At 44.5% G+C, this 22,899-nt stretch overlaps 1 protein-coding gene and 2 long non-coding RNA genes across 4 annotated transcripts; 2 read left to right on the top strand and 1 right to left on the bottom strand.

Moving 5' to 3' along the window:
* Positions 1-587: 587 nt before the first annotated feature.
* HIGD1A (HIG1 hypoxia inducible domain family member 1A) lies at positions 588-9,370 on the bottom strand. Of its 2 annotated transcripts, none has more exons than XM_050942843.1 (4): positions 9,249-9,370; positions 6,327-6,434; positions 2,541-2,675; positions 588-1,766 (listed from the first exon to the last, which is right to left on the bottom strand). In XM_050942843.1, exons 2-4 carry the CDS (start codon positions 6,427-6,429, stop codon positions 1,717-1,719), a joined length of 288 nt encoding a protein of 95 aa, XP_050798800.1. In that variant the 5' UTR covers positions 6,430-6,434; positions 9,249-9,370; the 3' UTR covers positions 588-1,716. The 2 variants fall into 2 exon arrangements, with proteins under 2 accessions (XP_050798800.1, XP_050798801.1); XM_050942844.1 differs by lacking the exon at positions 9,249-9,370 and adding an exon at positions 8,441-8,481.
* Positions 9,371-12,231: 2,861 nt separating this feature from the next.
* On the top strand, positions 12,232-13,526 carry LOC127045970 (uncharacterized). The gene is made up of 3 exons (XR_007772887.1): positions 12,232-12,301; positions 12,456-12,545; positions 13,359-13,526. It is a non-coding gene; the product is annotated as an uncharacterized LOC127045970 (long non-coding RNA).
* A 108-nt stretch (positions 13,527-13,634) lies between these two features.
* Positions 13,635-15,261, top strand: LOC127045962 (uncharacterized). The gene is made up of 2 exons (XR_007772878.1): positions 13,635-13,834; positions 14,787-15,261. It is a non-coding gene; the product is annotated as an uncharacterized LOC127045962 (long non-coding RNA).
* Positions 15,262-22,899: the final 7,638 nt, after the last annotated feature.

The following is a 22,899-nucleotide window of genomic DNA, read 5'->3' as shown; positions in this document are numbered from 1 at the left end:
GACAAGGTCCAGGCAAGCACTGCCACTAGTCCCAGCCTCATGCAGGTAGGGAGGGCTTGAGCAAGAAGCGATGCCAACACTAGCCCCACAGAGGGGCTCAGGAGGCCAGCAACACCAGCCCCATGTTGTGAGGGGGGCTCAGACAAATGTCTCAGGACAGCACCATATGGGGCAGGGAAGAGAGTTTAGGCTAGCCTCATAGATGGCCCCATTTTCTCTTTGAGGAAATATGATACTTCTACACAGCACCCCCAAGATCCCAGCCTCCCACCATTACTGCCTGCAAACCCTCATGGGGTGCAAGTCATTGAACTCCTGTGATCCATATCCCCTCAGCCATCCCCCAAAGGGCCAGGCAGCACCATGAGCCCACCCCATCAGCCTGTTCCCAGGCCATCTCCCATCTTTGAGTAGGAAGCAGTTCCCACAGCAACCATTCCCATAGAGAGAGGACAGGAGGGCCAGAAAGCCTGAAGGTGGATTTGAGTTTCACATCAGCAGGGAATTCCCTCATACTGCTTGTGTGTGAACCTAGCAACGCCCCCCAGCTCTCCTCATGTCACATTCACGGTAAAAAATGAGACAAGTTGGAGTTGCTTACTGTATTTATTACAAACACTGTTAGACATCAGGCTATCTCCATGGAATGCCAGCAAGTTCGAGAAAGTGGACGTTTACAGATTTGTGCTTCACTTGATCAATACATAAAGATTTTAATGAAGTTACCATAAATCAGTAATAGAAGAACACTGCATATGATCTCACACCAAGGATAATAAAGGCAAAGGTCGAAGAAGTTTAGAGCTTCCATTGAAACAGCAATCACACAAATTAAGTCAGGAATTCTAATTACATACTTTAAATCTGTACTTGAAGTGATGCATTTTGTTTTCAAAATATGTTATTTTAAAATGTTACATCATACACCTAATACTGCAAAAATAAATGAGCAGTTACCAAACACAATCTGAGAAGCTGCAATTCATAATCTATTAAAAATAAGGCTTCTGGGCCTCGATTATTAGTATTGTGTAATAAATATTTTTAAATAGTTCTATCCACTAGTGAATGCTCAGCTCATGCCTCAAATTAAAACAAAACCTATTTTTAGTTTTAAAACCATTTTGTTCTATGCAAATTTAAGAATTATTCTGAGTGAGTTTAGTGCTAGTGAAAGTGCTGGATTATAGCCTTAGAGACTGAAGTCCTTTTATCTACAGGACAGAGACAACATAGGCAGGAGTACAACCTTCTCCGCGCAAACTTTCCTAGGTGCTTCAGCCATGAACTGGAGGGACCACCACTCCAATGTAAGAAGGTTGTTTGGGTTCCAGACCTATTTACAATCCTTGGACTTCTGGTCAAGAATGCCATAAATTACCAGTTGTGTGTAAGGATACTGGGTGGGAAAGGGAAGAGAGGCACTATGCTGTAAAATACACAAGTTCCTAGTGGGTATGGTAGTCTCAGTCTAACAGAGCCAGCAGATTGTGGTAGCTTTGTCATCACCACCTTGTGCTAGATCCAGACTGGCAACCTAAAAGGTTCAATACCACGCACAAGACATGTACAGTATTGTAGAACCACATCCTTGAATTTTTATTTTATTTCCCACTCATTTCTTTTTTTTTAAAATTAAAGACACCTCAATGTGAGGTCTGTAACTAAGATAGACCACCACCACCAAGCACAGATTTCAGTTATATTATATTTTTTTTACTCCTTGGGTTTTGCCAGGTATTCCCGATACATTGAGTAGAGCACACCTGAAATACAAACACAAGCAAAGCAGTTAAATATACATCCTTTATTAAAGGAGGAGAAGACTATTTCAAGAACTAGCTGCAGCCAGGAAGACTACTAGCAAGAGAAGAAAATATGGGAGTCTATTCTTTATAAATTTCACTTCCCATCTAGAATTTCAGTAATAGCCACAATTCATTTGTTAAAATGAAAGACATAGCACACAAACAGGGTTCTCTACATACTGTTGGTATCAGCGCTAGTGCGATTTATGGTGTAGCTATACCTTCAATTTAGATGCAAAATGTAGACAACTGCTAATCTTTCCCATGGAGAAATGAGTTTAAGAAAGGTTTAAATTGTCAAATACTTTCTGAACTCTTCTGCTTTCTCCAAAACACCTTAGAATATCCACAACATGCATGAGGCAATTGTATTCTTTGTTTTCTTCACTGACTTAGCTTGATTCTTTTTACAAACATGCTAAAAGTTCCCTGAATGTTAATACAATTTCATGCATATGTGTAAAAAGTGAAGGGAGAAACTGGAGAGATGTGTTCATAACATTTAGTATGCCTGGTATCTAGGTAACCATGTTTGATACTGCGCAAAGAAACCAGATTACTAGCTCAGCCTCACTAAAAGAGTGTATGTGTTTGCAAGTTTCCAGTACAGTTAGAAATAGTTCATGGTTTACAAGCTACTCCAAGACATTTATCCTTTAGTGTAAAGAACACTTAAAGTCTGCCATCAAGAGGTAACTAGGGCTGGACAACAGCTGCCTGTTTTATACATACCACATGTCATTGCTCCAACAACAAAGCCTTGGGCTGCCACACGCATGTGAATCAGGTGAACAGACATTTTTGTATTGCCTCTGTGCTTCAGTTTGTACAGTCCATAGCCTACAACTGCAATCAAACCAGCCATCCCTATAAAGCAAGGTAAACAAGCGTTTAGTAATTACACAATATTACATTCCTCACAAGACTTGTTAAAATTTAAGTTGTTGACGTTTACTTTTAAAGCAAAAGCTACTTATAAACACCCCGCCCCCCAAGTGTTTTAGCCCCATCATTAACACCTAACTACAGTGTTAGCTTATGTTCAGTGGGCTATTAGTTTATGGGTAATTCCTTTCCCATCCAAGTGATGTCTAGCCTGACCCAGAAGCTAGTCCAGACTGGACCCCGAACAGAGTTTTGGTACTCTATTACTGGAGAACTGGGTTAAAAAAAGCCCCCAACCCTAAAACATGGCACATCATTGCACAACATTTCTTCCAGGTAGATAGATGGGGACAGCAGCCTTAGTGGATGTCAGGGCTGCTTTGATACTGGTCAGAAACTGCCATAAGAGCAAGTTTAACTGCCTCTTCTTTTCAGAGGAATGCCCTTAGAGCTGTAGTTCAAAAACAAATAGGAGCTTTCAAATTCAACTCTGAACAAAGTTCAAACTGCATCCATGCACTAATAGCAGTGCAAGACACCCACAGATGAAGGTTGTTATTGTTTGTACGTGTTAAGTTTGACCTTGGATTCACTTGAATACTGGCATTGGACATGTCATGTTATTTCTCCAGTGCCTTGGAGAGTTAGCTTAAAAGAGGACACATTTTAGTTAAACTTTTTCTTCTGTCTGTAGAAAAAACTAAAAAGACACTCCCTAGCCTGAACCTTGCAGGCAATGGCCTATTTACATGCTCTCATGTGCACTAGTATTTTACCTCCTGCAATTCCCAGTTTCTGGGAACTTACATTCTCTATTTGGAATCAGCTACATGCCATACTTCCATGGGAAGGTACCTAATAATTTTTTTGCATTGTGTATATATTCCTATGCCAATAATTGCCTAGATAACTGGGTTAGGATTTCTCTTATGCACAAATAAAAAAGTCACTAGTCCATGTGAAGAGACTGTAGACCCACACCAGCACGAGGGTCATTTATGTAGCAATAAGGTTAAACCAAATTTGTTTGCACTTTAGGGCCTGTGAACTAGTTCTGACACAAGAGATGAAATTTGTTTCAAAACCAAACTTGGAAAAGCTTGCACATGTATAGAGGTTGTTACATTTACACTGTGCTCCAACAGCCAAGACAGCAAAACTCCCAAGGTCGTGGGAACTGGATAAATAGATTCTGGCATGGACAAAGCATTTCACTTCTAGATCATTAAATTAAATGCAGTTCAGACTAGTATCAAACCAAAAGTTATCATTTGATGGCTGCTTGGTTCATATAGGAAGCAATTTTAGTGGTATCTTAGTCCAATTTCTAATTGGAAAAAGATACCACTAACATCCACATTAAGAGAACACCCTACACATGGTACTCTTGTTAGTAGCCCACCCCAAAACCTTTCTATGGGTCTCGGCAGAAAAACCAAGGACTAATGGTCATGGATACTGAACTATCCTCTCACCTGAAGGGGGTATCACAAGGTATGATCTGAGTCCATTGCTTCAACTAAAAGACTTCAACACCTACAGCTATCAGTTAAGCAGGAGGCAAGTTCACACTTTTTAAAAAAATGTCTAGTCACTTATTAATTTAGCAGTCTCTGATGTGACCAGATATAGTCCCTGTGAGATGCGACATCCTGGACAAGCCTAATGGAATTAAGTTAAACCTTACTGAATTAAGTATTTTAAGAGTCCATTGCATTAAACATCAATTGGTTATGTAGCTTCCCTATGAAGCTAATTAATGCAATCTCTGGGAAATATTAGGAATTCCCCAAGGACTTTTGGGGACAATGTGTGAAGTGGATTTCCTATGAAACACTTAGGGCTAGGGGGATGGAAGTGACCCACTTCCTTTGGAGCAAAAAAAAAAAAAAAACCCCACTGCCTGGCTGATGACCTCTGAGGAGACTGAATAGGTACAGACTGGATAAAGCAGCGATTTATAGAGTCATGAGGGTGATAGTTCTGAGCTGAGGCTGTTGTGAACTCGTGGGATTTGAAGGACTAATCACCTGCCAGAGCCCAGGTTGGAACTGGGGTGATCTCTGGTAAGCAAGTGTGTAGGTCTTTTTGTTGTTTTTAATATGTTCTCTAATACTTTTATCCTAAGAATAAATAGGCTTGCATAGAAAGAGCTGTATGATACCTAAACAATGGGCAGTTAACACTATTGTTAATCTCTGCCGAAAGCAAACAGGTCTGCTTAGCCATGGCTACACTTACAGTTCTGCAGCACTGGTAGTTACAGCTGTGTTCGTACAGCTGTGTAGGGCCAGCACTGCAGTGTGGCCACACTGACAGCTACCAGCGCTGCAGTGTGGCCACATTTGCAGCACTTGCAGCGCTGTTGGGAGTGGTGCATTGTGGGCAGCTATCCCAGCATTCAAGTGGCTGCAACGTGCTTTTCAAAAGGGGGGTGGGGGTGGAGTGTGACAGGGAGCGTGGGGGAGACAGAGAGAGTGGATTTTTGGAGCTGACACTGTTCTCAGCTGCCTGCCTTGCAAGTTCTAAGGACTGGAAGATACACAGTGCCTACCTTCAATCATTTTAAAAGTTTTGACCTTTCCCCCACCTGTCTCTTATTCACTAAATGCTAATTATGCGCTCCTAAATAGCCGTCAGATCACATAAACAGTTGCTCAACGTTACCCCTCCCCCCTCAAGCAAACAGCTTTGAGCATTCCAAAGCAATTTTCCTGCCTTCGCTGGCTCGCTCGCTGGAGCACAGAGCAGCTGTGTTTGTTTTTTAGCAAGTAGCTACGGGGAGATCAGAGTTCAGCCATTCTTCTGGTTTGTTGTGGACAGGAATTCTGGGATACCTCCTTATACCCCGGAGGCCAATAAAAGCGCTGGTGGTGTCCACACTTGCTGACCAGCGCTGGAATTGCTACACCCGAGGCAGACCAGGTGTACAGCCAGCGCCGCAACCAGGGATTTGCAACGCTGGCTGTGCTTTGCAAGTGTGGCCACATCCTGAGTTGCAGCGCTGTAACCCCCTCACCAGCGCTGCAACTCTCCAGTGTAGCTAAGCCCATGTCTTGCCAGGAACAGCAGTGAAGGCTTGGAACTGCTCATCCTGGAAATATCCAGGTCAGAAGGGAAGACACTCATATCGCCACTCAAGAGAGGATGGCCATGGGTGCCAGAAGCCTAAAATGGGTGCTCTTGCTGGGCCAGAGAGGAAATACAGGTGCAGTTACCCTTAACTGTGACAGCCCTCTATTGCCAGGTTTCTGGGCTTGCTGCAAGATGTGTTTCCCCAAGTATAGGATCCACTACCCAAAAATTGAAATAAGGTATGTGTAAGCAACTATCTTTTAAATGGAAGACAGAGGGAATTACAAGGAAAACAGACATTTTAAGTCTACAGTGTTTGATAAAGCTAGAGTATTAATTCAGGTAGAACACCATGACAGGTACAAGAGGTAGGGCCAAATTACTAACAGTACCATACCTTATGAGGAAGTAACATTTCACAGTAACTTCCTGTTTGTAGTGTGTGACTAAGTTTACTATAATCACCGCCCATTACAAGAACACTTATGCAACTGTGTTTTTTCCCAGATTTACTTGTCTTACTCCACAGCATCATTAGACTGTGAAAGTGAAACTTACCAACTGGTACAAAGGGTGACTCTTTAGATTTCCTGATCAGTTTTGATGTCTGGCTGATATCAGTCTCATAGCTAGGAAGACCAGATTCCTGACTGGATGACATGTTGACTGCAGAGAAGAAGAAAGTCTACTTTAGAATTTAACAGTTTTTTCATATTTGAGAGTTCTTTAGATGTAAGACCTTGAATGTACCACAAGTATATAAAGCACAGTAACTTCCACTGTATATTCAGTTAGAAACCAGATACAAGTCAAAAGACTTTGAACTGATGAGATGGTATATGGCTTAATCCACATTACTACAATGTTTATCTATTCCACCAAGCTAAATTCAATTTTATGACTTTAAAACCTCAACACATAGGCATGGCTTTTACAATACAAGAATAAGAATGTGCTTTGGTAGAGTAATTCCATATCAAACAGACTGGTGACATAGAAAGCCTTTAGGCAACAGCTTCCTGTCATACTTTCCACACAAAAAATAGAGTTCCCAGCACCTTCATGAAAGGCATAGTCAATTCTGATTTTTCCACAAACTCTAAGCCAGTGAGAGCTTAGATCAGAAGCATTTTCCTTGCAAATTTTCTGTCCTCCACCATATAAATTCATTTCTGTGGGGCTACTCATCCATGCTGGCACTGGATTTTAAGTGGGAGGAGGGGAAGAGAAAGTCTCCAAAATATTTTGTGAGGAAAAACAGTAAGCCACTAGAGAAGGTCAGCCAGCACATTTGACAAGCAGGGAAAAATTCACCTCCAGTGTATTTCACTTTGTTTAAGTTTAAACTATGTCAACTCCAATTTTTACTGAAGAGCCAGAAGCCTAATATTTAAAGAGAGAATAGGTACTGGGTCTAGTATTAATATCAGACCTGCAGGAGTATGTTTGATAGACACACCATAGCTTGCATGTGGGACATGTCAACCTTTTAAAAATAAATGGATTATTATTCCCACATCAGTGAATACTTTTCTCATGCAACACTATTTCATCTGCAATTAAAAAGTTCGTTGAAAGATGTTTTTTCTATCAAGATTGAGTGGTGAAAAGGAACAGCTGCTTAGAGCAGAACACCACTGTTCATACTGATGGCTACAAAAAATGAAGAAAACTTTATGTCAAGGCCTGCCAGTAACCCAATTTCAATATTTCCAGCAAGCTCATTCATATGGAAGGATAAAAAAAAGAGTGTCTGTGTCACCAGAGATTGCTTCCTTCTTCAAATTCTGACACTAGTGCGAATCTTCCTATAATTCAAGAATGCCAAAAAAAGCTGACTTTAGATGGTCAGTTCAGTAACTACTGCAGACCTCTTATCTAGGCTGATTAGGCTGTATTTTTATTGTTTGAGTTTTCCTAACAATGTCCTCAGCACTGCAGGGCATAAAGCGAGTCTGCCTCACAAAGCTTTCAATCTCAGACAGTGCAGAGTAAATGGACTCATCAGAATAAATGCCCCATGGTATTTAAGTAATTTGTAAAGTGCTTATTTAGTCAAAAAACAAGTTACTCTATATGCATATGACAAATCCTAATTTTGATGCCATTAGTGTTTAAATATAGACATATACACCTGAATTTGGAAAAAAAAAGTTCAGCTTATTTATATTTTCACAAGTTTAAACCACTATATCACACATATGGTGTGCAAGGAGAGAAATCACAATACTTTCTGAACATATCTGGTCTAATCTGATTGTCAGTATTTATGACAATTTTCTTGCTGAATAAGTAACAATTTCAAATGCCTTTAGAGGCCTTAACTATAAAATGAGACCCACAGCACCTATGAAAGATGCAAAACAGCACCTGACATTTTGATAAATGGGGAAAATGAAGTCAAAACTAAATGCTCTCGTTCTCCCAAAGGGAGGAGAAAGTAGGATTTTTAGTCAAATGCAAGATGACACATTTGTTTAGATATGACCTTGAACTCAGCCAGAGGTCACAGAAGTGGCTTTCAGAGAGAAGACCTGGAGTTGAGGAGGAAGTGGAATCATGACGAGGACAGCACCCCAAGACACACCTAATGGCCATGCTCTTGTTTGGCACAGGCCATTTTCAGATCGTTAAGGGATCAAACCCCAAGATGTGCTCAGCACCTTACTCACCCGGAATGCTTTAAGGGGTGAGAGAGGCGTGTGTGTGTGGGGGGTGTATGTCTAACCTCTGACAAGCTCCCTGGAGCCGGTACCCCACCCAAGCCTCAAGGATTAAGGCACGGAGACCTGTAAGTGCGACCCCCACAGGTCCTATTTGTTACTACACCATGAGATTTACCCTTCACCCACTTACGGGCAGGAACACCCTCCCCCAGAGGCGACGTTACCGGCGACCCTTCCCGGTTACATCACGCCCCCGCCCCCTTACCCGTGTCCTAGCTTAGCCCGGCCCCCTCCTCATTACATAACCCCCCGCCCCCTTACCCCTGTCCTAGCTTAGCCTGGCCCCTCATTACATCACCCCTGCTCCGTTACCCCAGTCCTAGTTTAGCCCGGCTCCCTCCTCATTACATAACCCCCCCCCGCCCCCTTACCCGTGTCCTAGCTTAGCCTGGCCCCTCATTACATCACCCCTGCTCCGTTACCCCAGTCCTAGCTTAGCCCAGCTCCCTCCTCACATCACGCCCCGCCCGCCTCCTCACCCCAGTCCTAGTTTAGCCCGGTCCCTCGTTATATTCCCCTCCCCCCACGGCCTCAACCCCCCCCCCCCCCTCGTGTCCTCCCAGCTTCCCTTAACCCCGCCCACCCCGCGACCTTCGGCTGCCGCGGCCCTCACAGGCCCCCTACAGCTCTCGGTCACCACGCGGAGCCCCCTCGCCGCGGTACCCGCCTCCCTCCTCAGAGCTTCCCCCACCCCCACCGGCCTTTCTCCTCAGACCCCCCCGCTCCACCCCTCGGGCCCGCGACCCGCACTCACCCGCTAGCGACTCCCCTCACAGCCACACAAGCACCGACTGAGCTACGCACCCGCTGTCACTCGGCCCGGGACCGGCCGGCTTCCACTGCCTGCGCGCGCTCCGCCCCCTGCTCTTATTGGCTGACAGAGTTCAGCCCAACCCGCGCGGGAGGGGGAACGTGCCTACGGCCTCCACCCCCGAACTACAGCTCCCAGCCTGCCTCGGGGAAACGGAGCGCCCCCCCGCCGCGTGACCCAATGCCGGTGCGTGAGAAATCCGTCCCCGCCTCCCACCCTGATCAGCCAATCAAATAAGAGGCTGGTGACGCCACGGGAGTCGGGCCATGACGTCTCTCCGGCTGCCCCTTCCGCCAGGTCCTCGCAAGCGGGGTCACTGCTATGCAGCGGGCGGCGCCTCTGAGCCAGCGCCGCCATTCACAAAGCGCGCGCCTGGCTTGGAAAAGCGTCGCGGGTGCGAGAACCAGCCACCGGGGCTTTGCAGGGCAGCCACGCAGCCCTTAGGAGGCAGCTTCCCCAGGTTTCTGACAGGCCTACAAAAGTCTGTTTAAAGCAGAAGTAGACATGCTCCCCCAATCACAGGCATCCAGGAGCTGGGGTTTTAAGCAAAACACCAGAAATCACAAGACTTGGCACACTGCTGTTTGGAGAGCCAGATTGTTTATCGATGCTCCAGCCATGGATGAGGGCAGAGCTAGTTATAATGCAGTTGGCCCTCCTTTGTCTCTCAGCTGCTCTTGAGCCCCTGTGGCCAATGATCCTATCAGCGATCCTGGCTCTATAAAACCATTTAATTCCCCAGCAAAAGTTTTACAAGTTTTCCCAGCACCTGTAAGATGAGACCAGTTGTAAGGCATTATCTATATTGGGGGAAAGGGAGATATTCTAACTTCTACAGTCTCAAGCCTAGCTGGGGGCAGGGTGGGGGGCTGGGCTCTCTGTCCTTTCCTTCGCTTAGGGGCTGCAAGGACCTGGCAGCTGCTTCCTGGGAGCCGTAGTAAGCACCAGTGGGGCCCCACACCCCGAACCCTCTCCTGCACACCAACCCCTTGCCCCAGCCCCAAGCCCCTTCCTGCAACCCAAACCCCTCAGCCCTGGCTCCACCCCAGAGTCTGCACCCTCAGCCAGAGTCCGCACCCCCTGCACTCCAGCCCAGAGCCCTCTCCCACACTCTGAACACCTCGTTTCTGGCCCCATCTGGAGCCTACACCCCAACCCCTTGCCCCAGCCCACTGAAAGTGAGAAGGTGTTGGAGAGCAAGTGATGGGGGGGGGGGTGATGGAGTAAGCAGGGGTGGGGCCTCAGAGAAGGGGCAGGGCCTGGGGGCAGAGGCAAGGTAGGGGTGTTCGGTTTTGTGCTATTAGAAAGCTGGCAACCCCCTAATTGCCCATTCATTTCTTTAAATAGGCTGTGGCTTTTCTCCCTGACTTTCCTGTATTGCTAAAGAGGAAGGCGGTTCCAGGATTGGTCTAAGTATGGATAAGTTGTCCTAACTGTTTTTAAAACTAGTTAGAACCATAGTACAGAGCTGGTTTAAGGTACCTTGTCCCATTTTTACTTGAACCAGTTTTGCTCATCTTGTAGTCTTAAAAACAGTTAAGGAATAACAAGTCAGGCTACCTTAAACAACTCTGCACTGTGGTGCCAACTGATTTTAAAATCAGGTTAGCTGAACCAGTTAGCAAACTTCCCCAGTGCAGAAAAGAAATGTGGGGACATTGTGGGATTGTGCTAAGGAGTCCTGCCTTGCATGGCTTATCTTAAGGCAAGGGTGGCCAACGTGTGACTCCAGAGCCACATGTGGCTCTTCAAAAGTTAATATGCACTTCTTTGTACAGGGCTGGAGCTATAGGCACCAACTTTCCAATGTGCCAGGGGGTGCTCACTGCTCAACCCCTGGCTCTGCCACAGGCCCTGCCCCCACTCCACCCCTCCCCACCCTCCCCTGAGCCTGCTATGCCCTCCTCCTTCCACTCCCCCTCCGAGCCTCCTGCATGCCACGAAACAGCTGATTGGGAGGTGCAGGGAGGGTGGGGGAGGTGCTGATTGGCAGGGCTGCTGGTGGGCAGGAGGCACTGGGAGCAGGTGGGGGAGCTGATGTATTACTGTGGCTCTTTGGCAATATACATTGGTAAATTCTGGCTCCTTCTCAGGCACAGGTTGGCCACCCCTACCTTAAGAGATGAGTGTGTGCACCATGCAGCTCCATTAGCCACACCTGCACGCACAGCTAACCTGTCTTCTGAAAATATAGTTTGCCAAAAATATCACTACCATCATTAAAAAAGCACTACACGATTGCAAAGTTCAAAGCTTCTGGATGTGGCCAAAGCTCAATAGCTTTGCATCAGCTCGTTCAAAAGCACTTCTGAATAAGCACGGGTCACCTTGTCAAATTTAAACTTTCTAACCCCTGCCACTGCAGCTACAGAGCAGAAATTGAGATCCTATGTGCTAGGAACTGTGCAACCAAAATCTCCAGACTGTTATGAAGGACTGAAAATACAGTGATACTATTATTATTTGGTTTGTACTACCATAGTACCTAGGAGCCCCAGCCATGGGCCAGGACCCCATTGTGCTAGGAGCTGTAAACACTCAAAACAAAACAGTCCCCACCCCCAAAGAGCTTCCCACAGTCCTAGAAACAGCTAAACTCATAACACATCATACTGCATACATGTTGATATAGATTCCATAACAAAAACTACTTTGAAAAGGAATTAAGACCAGTAAGTGTGACATCTCCCACCACAACCCTAGAAAGCAAGTTAATATCAAGTTATGAGACACCTCTTCATTGTATCCTACTATTTACACAGCTCATTTCCACTGACAGTGACAGAATCTGTACCTTCTCAAGGAACTTCCTTCTGCTTGCAGCAGATAAGCAAACATGCTACACACATCACATGACGCAATGTCACCCCCTCTTTGCAACCCTCCAGTGTCTCCCTCTTCTCTATCACATCAAACATAACCTACATTTCTTCACTTTCAAGGTTCTTCATGGCCTATTCCCATCCTTCCTATCATCTCTCATTCGGTCTCAAAAGGTCAGCTCTCACCTCCAACTGGCCCATGATATCAGCCTCAATCATCCACCGGTTAAATATTCACACCAGCACCTCCATACTTTCTCCTGTGCTGTCTCTCAGGCTTAGGAGGAGCTCCTGTAAATAGCCACAAAGTCACTTTATTGTTCTTCAGATCCCTCCTCAAAACTCTCCTTTGCCATGATGCCTACAAGAAACCTGACAGCATTAAGCTCTTGGAGTGCTAACCCCACTGCCCATCACGGTAATCAATACTGCCTCATTATTTCCTCGTAACTCCCCCGTCTGTCTGTATCCATCTCTTGTCTCTTTCCTTATACTTAGATTGTAAACTCCTTGTGGGTGAGGCCTGTCCTTTTGTTGTGTGTTTGTGCAGCACCTAGCACAATGGGGTTCTGAGCTGTGACTGGGGCTCTGAGGTGAAATGATAATACAAATAATAAACAGTAATAAATAATCTACCTCGCAGTAGGATACAAAACCTTAATTATAACTTCAGCAGCCTTAGGAAGTATTCAGCATATACACACAGGTTAAGTAGGAGGTGTTATTTGTTTCTGGAGGGAGAAATATGAGATTGTAATTAAGTCCTGTGGTGCAGAGCAGGGGTACCCAACCTGCGGTCCACCAGAGCATTTCATAAGGGCCACGGCCTGCTTCAACATAATATACTACAGGCCGATTCATTAGTGTTTTGTCATCCTGTTGACATCGTTTCAGTTTACACAAGTGTGTAAATAGACAATACTGTACATAGAAACAACGTATCTAAATACAGACAAAACAAGCTGAACTTAAAATACAAATCAAGACCCATGACTTTAAATTGTATTAAAATATGTAGAATCTGTTTGGCCCACACAAGGCTGCACTTTGGTTTATGTGGCCCTCCTGTGTAATAAGGTTGGGCACCACTGGTGTAGATGGTCCCTCTAAATGTCTGTACTGGAAATGGCCAAACATTTAGAGATGTTGCAACTTCTTTTTTTCCCCACAAGTCCTATACAGAATGATATGTCCTGTATCAAGGAATGCAACGGCATGTTTCTTCCCACAGCCTCGCTGATGAGAGCATTGCTATAAATATCTTCTGGTCCCTTTGCAACTGAGATAACATTCAACCCAAATCCCAGTTCATTTGTGTGAGCTGAGGCTGCTGCCGATGTCCAGCCACTGGAGGATTTTTCTTCCCTTTTTTCTGAGAAGCCAGTTTCATGTGGTTTATCAGCTGGCAAGTACCCAAACCTGCAGCCCCTGGCAAACAGCTATAGCAATTTCTCTGCCAAACTGATCAATATCACCATACTATTCCTTCCTACAGCAAACAGTTTCACAATTGGAACACATTGCTGCTCCCCATTAGATGACGACTTGCATGCTGCATTTACGTGGGGCAAGTCTGAAACCTCCTGCTCCTTTTGGTACAGAGCGTCCACCCAGGCAACAGCTAAAAGCTTTGTTGCTCGCTATGCCTCATCTAACAGCACTGAACGTACTGTCTGACAAAAGGCACCGAGGGCTCCTGTAAATCAGGTGAGAGCAAACTAATGCGAAACATGGTTCCCATGGAACAGTACATGAGATAAAAAAACAAGGGACCTGATTCTCAAACTAAGGCCCTGTTATGCCTGTCTGGCAGTGTGAAGGGGCCTTAAAGGGGATGGTAACAGCCCCCTGAGAATACCTCGTGTAGGGAACCTCTTCAGCTGGCACAGACCTAGGACAAAGGCTCCATTCTGTCTTTGCTTCCAGTCCCTGGCATATAGGCGATGGGCCCAGGAGTGTATCAGGGGCATAGCTAGACAGCACTGCACTATGGCTGTTCTCTGCTTCTCAGGCCCCTAAATTACAGCTTCATCCACAGCATAAGCGAAAGCAGACTCAGGGCTGCTGTAATTTCCTTTCTCCCTACTGCCCTGAGCCAGGGACAGGAGACCTGAGAACTGGGGCCGAGATTTCGAAATACTTGTAACTATAATCATTTAGGCCCAGATTCTCCAAGGTACTGGTACCTGGGAGGATCTGGACCTGAGGCTGGAAAGCGGAAGAATGAATGGAATTTGGTTAAAGTATTGAAGATTATGAAAGGGAAAGTGAAAATTGACCAACCTCTTTTTCTCATACTGTACCCCAGTACATGAGGGGTCACTCAGAATCAACAGGTGTTAACATTAAAACAAATGGAAATACCTCTGTGATGCATTCTATATGATTTTATGAACATATGCTAATGAGAGTGAATATAAATATGCTTCATGCAAAAAGTTTCTTGTAAGGTATCATTACAAAGCTTATAATTTACTGAGTGTGGTCATCCTATTTGAATAAATGTACCACTCTTGTATCTGAAACTAGAAATATGAAATATAACTCTGAGGGCCTATTGTAATTATGCAAAGTGTGGGCCATTAATGGTGGTTTGGAATCTTGATGACTCCCATCAACCAGGACAACTGACTGCAGATGGCTTTGTTTTACCTGTCAGTCTTCCTGTATACCTGTGTGCTGGCAAGTGGGCAATGAAGTCTTACAGTGACGTGTGATGATGTCACCTGAACTGGAATCCATCTTTAACCTGGTGTCTTTCCTTTGAGAAGGAGTGAGTGGGAACCCAGAGAGGGACAAAGGATTTCCCCCTTATGCAAAAGATATATAAAGGGGTGAAACAGAACAAAGAGAAGCAGCCATCATGAGAAATCCCATAGCTACCACCTGAGCTGGAACAAGGGCTGTACCAGGGGAAAGGATTATGTCCAGACTAGGAAGGCGTCCAGTCTGTGAAAGAAACGTATTGAAACATCTCTGAGGGTGAGATTTTATCTGTATTCAGTTTCTTACTGTATTAGACAGACTTGTGTGTTTTATTTTATTTTGCTTGGTAATTCAGTTTGTTCTGTCTGTTACTACTTGGAACCACTTAAATCCTACTTTCTGTATTCAATAAAATCACTTTTAACTTATTTGTACATACTCTGGGTTAATTAATACGTGGGGGGGACGGGGAAACAGCCATGTTATAGAGGGCGAACAAGTTATGAGTTTACCCTGTATAAGCTTTAAACAGGGTAAAACGGATTTATTTGGGTTTAGATCCCATTTGGAGTTGGGCATCTGAGTGATAATAAGCTGCTTTCAGTCAAGCCTAAGGCTGTTAGGGCACATGGTTCAGACCTGGCTCTGGGTTTGCAGCAGGCTAGCCGGTCTGGCTCAAACCAAGCAGGGCACTGAAGTCCTAAGCTGACGGGGCAGGAAAGCAGGGGCAGACGTAGTCTTGGCACATCAGTTGGCAGCTCCCAAGGGGGTTTCTGTGATTCAGCCCATCACAACCTCTTCACCCAAGCTGGTGTGAGACTGGATTGCACTCCTAAGGAAGCAAAGAGAGGTACACATTGTGGCTGGATAATTTTGTAGTTCTGCGGGTTAAAATCAGGCTTATTTGATTTCTGGCTCCTGGTCATAAATGTCTCATCACAGGAGTCAGGAGGAACATTTTACCCCTGTATACAACATTATACAGCAGCTGGCCAAGTATATTATATATCAGGGTCTTAATGGTGTGGGACCTTCTTGATAGACCGCTTGACCCACCAGGACAAATATGCTGCACAGGAATGCTGCAGCTGAGAAAGCCAGATTTCAATCATCTCATGCTGCAGGTCAGAATCATCCCAAATCTGATTGTGCTCAGATCAAAGTGCAAGACACACCTCAGGAAACTTCTCCCCTGTAACACTGCCTTTAAGCTAAGAGAATAAACAAAGCCCTGATCACGCACACACCCCTGCAGCACACAGAAACGGAGACAAAAAGCTTAGTCTCTCTGGGTCCTTATACATCATGCATTTGTTTGGCAGTTAGATAACAAGGGGATAGATATTAGGGACATAAGTCTTTGGAAAGTGCCCAAACTGCAGTCCCTGAGAGCTTTAGGTATTCGCCCTACTGAAGGCAGGAGACTGGATTTTATGGCCCAGTGAACTAACCCAGAGTAGCAAATTTTATGTTCCTTATGGAAAAGAGGCTCTGGATATAACCTAGGTGTGGTCTGGTTACTGAGCTGTACACAGTTCAGTTAAAATAATCAAGCATGCAGGCGAATTGCAAGTGAGTGTGTGAAAGAGCCTATAGAGATATTGTGTACTGATGGCTCAGACCTGCCCTCCCTTACCCAGGTCAGTTGCCCTCCCTGACGCAAACAAGCCTGTTGATCTCGATAGAAGTGCTTGTGTGATTAACTGCAGGATCAGGCTCTATAAGAAGCCCTGATCATTACTGCAAAATGAGGAGAAGCCACTAAGGGGTAAATTAATTCAAACATCAGTGTATTCCTTTTGGCTCCCAGAGGAGCTGACTGGAAATATTTTCCCAGCTGGAAATAATTAAAAAGCAGGCTGATTTCCATCAGAAATACAAAAAAGCCAGAGCAGACAGGAAAATGTTACTATTTTTTGTTTGTTTACATATTTGTTTCATTTCATTTTTTTAAATATACAAATGCGGGCCCTCTGGGCTTTTTTCAACTTTGTATTTCTTTTCTGCTCATTACCAGAGAAGCAAAATGGTTTTCATTTTCCATATATAGGACTGTATGTAGGCTGTAAGTCTTACCACCTAGTGTGTACTTCTAGTGATTCAACTGCACTGAATGCTGGTGAAAGGTGCTAGAACATCAGCTCTGGAGGCTCTTGATCCTCAGAAGAGGGACAATAAAGGCCATAGCGCTGCAAGCTTCTGCTACATTGCCTTAACCTTACCCTCAGGGGGTCATATCTAAGGGCTGGTCTACACTACGGAGGGAAATCGATCTTAGATACGCAACTTCAGCTACGTGAATAATGTAGCTGAAGTCGAATATCTAAGATCGGATTACTCACCCGTCCTCACCACGCGGGATCGATGTCCGTGGCTTCCCCTGTTGATTCCGCAACTCCGTTGAGGTTGGTTGAGTTCCGGAATCGATATAAGCATGCTCGGGGATCAATATATCGCGTCTAGATGAGATGCGATATATCGATCCCCGAGCAATCGATTTTAACCCGCCGATATGGTGGGTAGTCTAGACGTAGCCTAAGGCTTAGGAGATAGTTCAGTCCCCAGATCCTTGGTCTCTATGGAGGCTGCCAATTAGCGTCAGTTACAATGCAGGTTTTGTAATGTGGACACATATCCACTAGGCGATGGATTAAAACCACAATCTCACTTCACACAAAGGCATTGAACAGCTGGCACCATAGGATCACTTTTTCTTCACTTCACAGCTAATCTGATCAAGATGTAAAATCTGCAGTTTAACAGTGAAAGTCTCATATCACTTTACCATTCCCCTGAGCCAGCCAATCCTCCTTACTAAGCACATTAAAGGTTATGACAGTACAGTACACTGTCACATTAGTTTAGGCCCCAACTTTGATTTGGTTTTCTTAACAAAAAAGTTGGTAAAACCTTGACAGAAACACAAGTTTGTTAAATTAGAGAGAAAATTCAACCAGACCAGATTTTTGTATGAAGTGGAACATTCCTCTGTAGTGTTTGCAACCTAAGTGCTAGAGCATTTTCACCTATCTAGGTGCTCAATCCCATAGTATCTAGTGTTGCCATCCCCCCACATTCAAAAATCATGAATCAGGCCCGCAAAGTCACAAGATGGGTGTAAAAACCATGAGATTTTAAAAATATAATAAATGCTGGATTCCTTTTCTTCACCATCAGGTTTGAGCCTTCAGCTTACAGGTGAGTCACATTTTCAGGCTTTTCTGCACCACTCTGAAGGCTAAAAATTTGCTAAAGAAAGCAAGCTGAGAGTCTCATGAATTAACATGACTCCAGCAGCTAGGGCTTTTTACCAAATACCAAACAGCAGGAGAGTGAGCAACAATGAAGATGGGATCAGCACTTGAACTAGGAAGTGAAAATGACTGAAACCGACCCATGTATTTCTATTGTCCAGGGTGAATAAAATGAACAAAGTAAACAGCATACATGGTGAGAAGTAAATTTCAGAAAAGTTTTCAGTTTTAATAATTGCTAATAACTCAGGCAAGATTTTTAGAAGTCATATTTTTAATCTGAAAGTGTTCCTTTAGCTTTGGTGAACTTTGCTGCTCGCTGGACTCACTTATTTTGGCTGCCTCACGGACTTTATAATAATATAATAATAAATATAATAATAAAATAATGCACAGTAGAGATGATAAAGCAGACTGAGATGAAAGGGCTGACTTTGCCATGGCTGTAGCCTGTCCTTGTTCCCTGTGAAATGGATACTCTCCCCTATACTTGGACTGAGTCTTCGTGATTCTGCAAATCACATGTGTTGTAAATGCCATCTTTAGCTATGGGGCGGCATTCATATAACTGCCACAGGCGGTTAAAGATTACCAGAAAGTAATCTCTTTCAAATACTGGTTTTAATTTAAAAAAGGCAAGGGAAACTAAGTCACACAGACATTTAAGGCTCAGATTTTCAAAAGGTAAATAGGCTCCTAACTTTCCCTGATTTCAGTGGAAGTTAGGAACCTAAATATCTTTGAGGATCTGGACCTAGGTGCCTAAAAATGTAGCGTAAGAGTAACACTTGCCTCTGTTTCCTTGGACAAAATTTCCCCAGCCTGGTTTTGCACACTGTGTTATGTGCTAAGTTGGGTGCTATGTTTCACTTCCCAATTCATGCAATTTCAGTGGTGCTAAATCCTGCATATAGATTTGGAAGCATTTGGGGTCCCTTCACGATGAGAGGTGATATACAGAAGGAAATTCTATATATCGTTAACTAAAGATGACTTTTTAAAAAAAGCCCAAAACCATTCAATGTCCTTTTCCTTTCAGCAACTCATCATATTGGCCATTTCATGTTTTGAATTTAAGTCTCCAAACAGCCTTTTGGTTAGCCGTCGTCATGGCTGGAACAATAGTAATTCAGAGTCCAAAGTGTATTAGAAATAGGAACTGAGTTTAAATAAGTGCTGAACTCAACTTCAAGGGCTGCTCTCCACTCCTAAAACGCCCCTGTGAGTTGTCTGGTGATCAGACAGGAGTGAAACACTAGATAGAAGTATGATATCATCAGAACAAACTTTCATTGGTTGGGCATAATCTGAGGACATGATTCCCCCCCATCCCTGAGCCTTTTTCTAACGAACACTTAATGAATATCATACCCCCTTACAGGTTGTGGCCCTGGGTTTTGTGAATGTCTACCACTCAGTCCTCTCAATGCGTGCTTCCTTTCAAATAAGAAAACCTATGCCATTCATCCATCCCATTGTTCATGGATCTAATTACCAGGGTGCGGAAGGCACTCTGGTGTCCACATCTAAAGAAACAAGTCTGATACCTAGAAACAGGCATAAATGTCACATCACACACTTCAGCAGGCCTGTTTAATCAGCCTTCATGTATTTTCCAGCTTTTATTTTTCAATTACTCTAAGCCACTGTTGGAGTTGCAGCTGCCTTTCTTATCTCTTAAGCAATCAAACATTTTTGTTTTTTATAAACATCCTAAAGACATGTTGCTTCCAGGTGATGTACAATTACCATTCCTGGCAATCTGCCAAATTACCATTTATCAGAGTCTCAACTGGCTTTTCAAAGCCTCCCAGTCATCTGCGGCATGTATTTAATAAGAAAACAAAATCAGCAATTTGTTAGCTCTCTAAACTTGCTTCTTATTGCCAATAATCTAGTTACTCAAATTAATAGTCAAAGCTATTAAGTTACCACAAAGTGCAGAAGAAAAAATCTATACAATTATCAGCATGAAAAGTAAGTTAAAAATCTCATAATGAATTATTGTGAAGGCTACTTTTAGCCAGACTATCAAACTGGTATTTAATTCCCTGCAGCTCCAAGCTGTGTGTGTTCCATGGGAAAAATTCAGTTACACAAAAAGCTTATTTAATTTTAATGGACTGGATAGAATGAAACTGCCAACACATATACCATCAGGTGTGCATGCCTGCAACTGCTAACTAACTGGGTTTCTGTTTATATATACACCTCTACCTCGATATAACGCTGTCCTGGGGAGCCAAAAAATCTTACCGCGTTATAGGTGAAACCATATTATATTGAACTTGCTTTGATCCATCAGAGTGTGCAGCTCCGCGCCCCCCCCCCCGAGCACTGCTTTACTACGTTATATCCAAATTCATGTTATATCGGGTGACGTTATATCGAGGTAGCGGTGTATATTGTGACAAAGTGAGCCTGGATGGCTGCAAGAGGCTCTTGGAAGGCCGATATATTAGCTGTAAAATGTTAAAGGCCCTTTTTCCTACAAGCTGAGAAGGGGTTACCTCAGGCCAATTAGGGACACCTGAATCCAATTAATGGCTGCCTGAGGCCTTTAAAAACTCCTTTTCTGGGGAGAGCAAGAGAGAGAGAGAAAGTAACCTAGTTAACAAGCTGCTGCCCCCGGCTAGTGGCAGCAGGGATATAAGCTGCTCAAAGGTGAGAGACTATGCTTTTTTGCATAGGGGAGACAGCCAAACCTGAGTGCCTGCTAGGGGCAGGATTGATGCACCAGGGCAACCACCAGGATGACACCCAGCGAGGGGGGCAACGAAAGGGAGCCCCCCTGGGTTTTTGTTTATGAGATGGTTTCCTTTTTGTTTGGTGGAGGACCAACCGTTAGGCTGACCCTCAGACCTACCCTGAAAATATGACCAAGGGAGTATAGGAGGGGGAAGGCAAGCCGTCCCCAAGTGGGGCTGATTACCCCAGGCCTACCATCTCCAGAGGAAGAAGCACTAAGGCTGGCGAGAGAAAAGAGGTGCCTTGCGAGAATATGTAGTAGTTCAAAAGTTTGAGACTGACAGCTTAACCAGCCAGTGTGCATTAAACATGAAAAGTAATGCAATTCACATTTCAGTTTTAAGAGATTTGACTGCAGAGCATCTTCATACAGACAGGATATTCAAAACTGAGCAATGGAGCATAACTAACTAGAAATACCACCACACTGAGCTTGGGCCCCTGAGTTTGATTTTTCAGTTTTGAGGGGCAATACATGGCACTCTAATAGTAGCAACAGGAGTCATTGGTGGGTGACCTCTGACATGTGACGGGGGTGTATCTTTTTGCAGTCTCGGCCCACGTCATGTCATTGGGACCAGGAAAAAAAGACCAGGGGTGAAATCTTGACCCTACTGAAGTCAATGGGAGTTTTGTCACTGAATTCTCCGAGGCCCATTTGCTTACCTGCAAACCTGTGTGTTTCCCTCTTACTAAAGCATTGTGCATGACATGTCAAAATCAGAGCCATGAAGCCCCTAAGAGGCCATTGTCTCCTATCATATTCTTTGGTCCCTCTGTTCTTCTAACAATGCCTTCTTTTGTTTCTCTCTCCCGTTCCTGTCACCACAGCCTACATCCAAAGGGAGTTAGGCACCTAAATACCTTTCAGGATCTGGATGCCTTTTTCCATGCTAATCCAAGCTGTGAGCCCTCCACACTGGCCCATTTAAGTCAATACAAGCACTCCTGATGAGGATGAGGAAGGATCTGCAGCCACCTGTTGTAGCACAGCCATCACCTGCGTTCCATTAGGGTCAGGCACCATTTTGTTTGTAGGACTTGGGGGAGGAAGATCTCCTGTTTTCAGATTCAGAGAGGAAGATGCAGAACTAAAGGGAATCTTCAGTAGTCAGGCACAAGATGTCTTGGGTTGGATGGTGGGGTTTTGGGGATGATGATGGGGGATTCCCCATGGGCAGCTTCAGAGCTCAACCAATTTGCATTCACTTTGGTTGCGGCACCCTCTGGTGTCTCCTCCGTTTTTGTGTTTAGTAATTAAGGCCAAGTCACTGTGAAGTCACAGTGTCTGGTAAGCATTCGCAGTAGAGCTCCCTCACTCTCTCTCTCCGGTTCTTGCAGTATGTCAGCGTTTTTGATTCTAGGGCATACTTTATGAAATCTTCCCCCACTTGTTACCATGCCTCCCTTCATTCATTTTAATTAGGTTTTTAAACTCCTGTTTACTAAGAGTAGGGCGACCAGATAGCAAGTGTGAAAAATGGGGACACTTGTTTTGGGTGGGTGGATAGTGTAGTATAGTTGTCTATATAAAACAAAGCCCCTACAAGTGGGACGATCCTGATAATATCGGGATGGCTGGGTCACTAAATTGGAGGGACCTCTGTCGTTTTTAAAAACTTTTGTGCAGAGTTTTTGCTAGTTTGTCTACCCCTTGGTTCCTGCTCTCCCAGCGTGCACTGGGATCCATGATATTTCAATGTTTACTCCCATCTGTGCTGATTAGCTCCCTTCTGCTTTCAGCTTTCTGCCTGTAACTTTAGCGCCCTCGTGGCCAAGATGGAGTCTGCTCTGCAGGCAGCTCTGGCCAAGAGAAAGCGCACGCAGGAATGCAGCAGGAAAAATCCCTTCTACCCCAGGGGCACCTGTTCCAACCTCCCCAGAGTGAACACACCCACCCACTGGAAAAGTACAATGGATCTAACAAAGGGAGATATTTATTTACAGAGGGATGAGAGGAGAAAAACAACAAGGGGAAATATAGGGGGAGTAGCAGAACAGGGCTGCATCCAAACCAAGGCCCCACAGGCCCAGTGGTAGCACAGTCTGGAAGGGCAGACACTG

This window comes from Gopherus flavomarginatus, chromosome 2 (genome assembly GCF_025201925.1).
Source record: "Gopherus flavomarginatus isolate rGopFla2 chromosome 2, rGopFla2.mat.asm, whole genome shotgun sequence".
NCBI lineage: Eukaryota > Metazoa > Chordata > Testudines > Testudinidae > Gopherus > Gopherus flavomarginatus.
This window is presented reverse-complemented; position numbering and strand designations above follow the sequence as displayed.

Coding starts and splice junctions, on each gene's coding strand:
- HIGD1A (XM_050942843.1), bottom strand. CDS start 6,429: ATGTCATCCAGTCAGGAATCTGGTCTTCCTAGCTATGAGACTGATATC. Junction 2,676..6,326: donor GTCACCCTTTGTACCAGTTG/GTAAGTTTCACT, acceptor CTTGCTTTATAG/GGATGGCTGGTTTGATTGCA. Junction 1,767..2,540: donor TGTTGGAGCAATGACATGTG/GTATGTATAAAA, acceptor TTTGTATTTCAG/GTGTGCTCTACTCAATGTAT.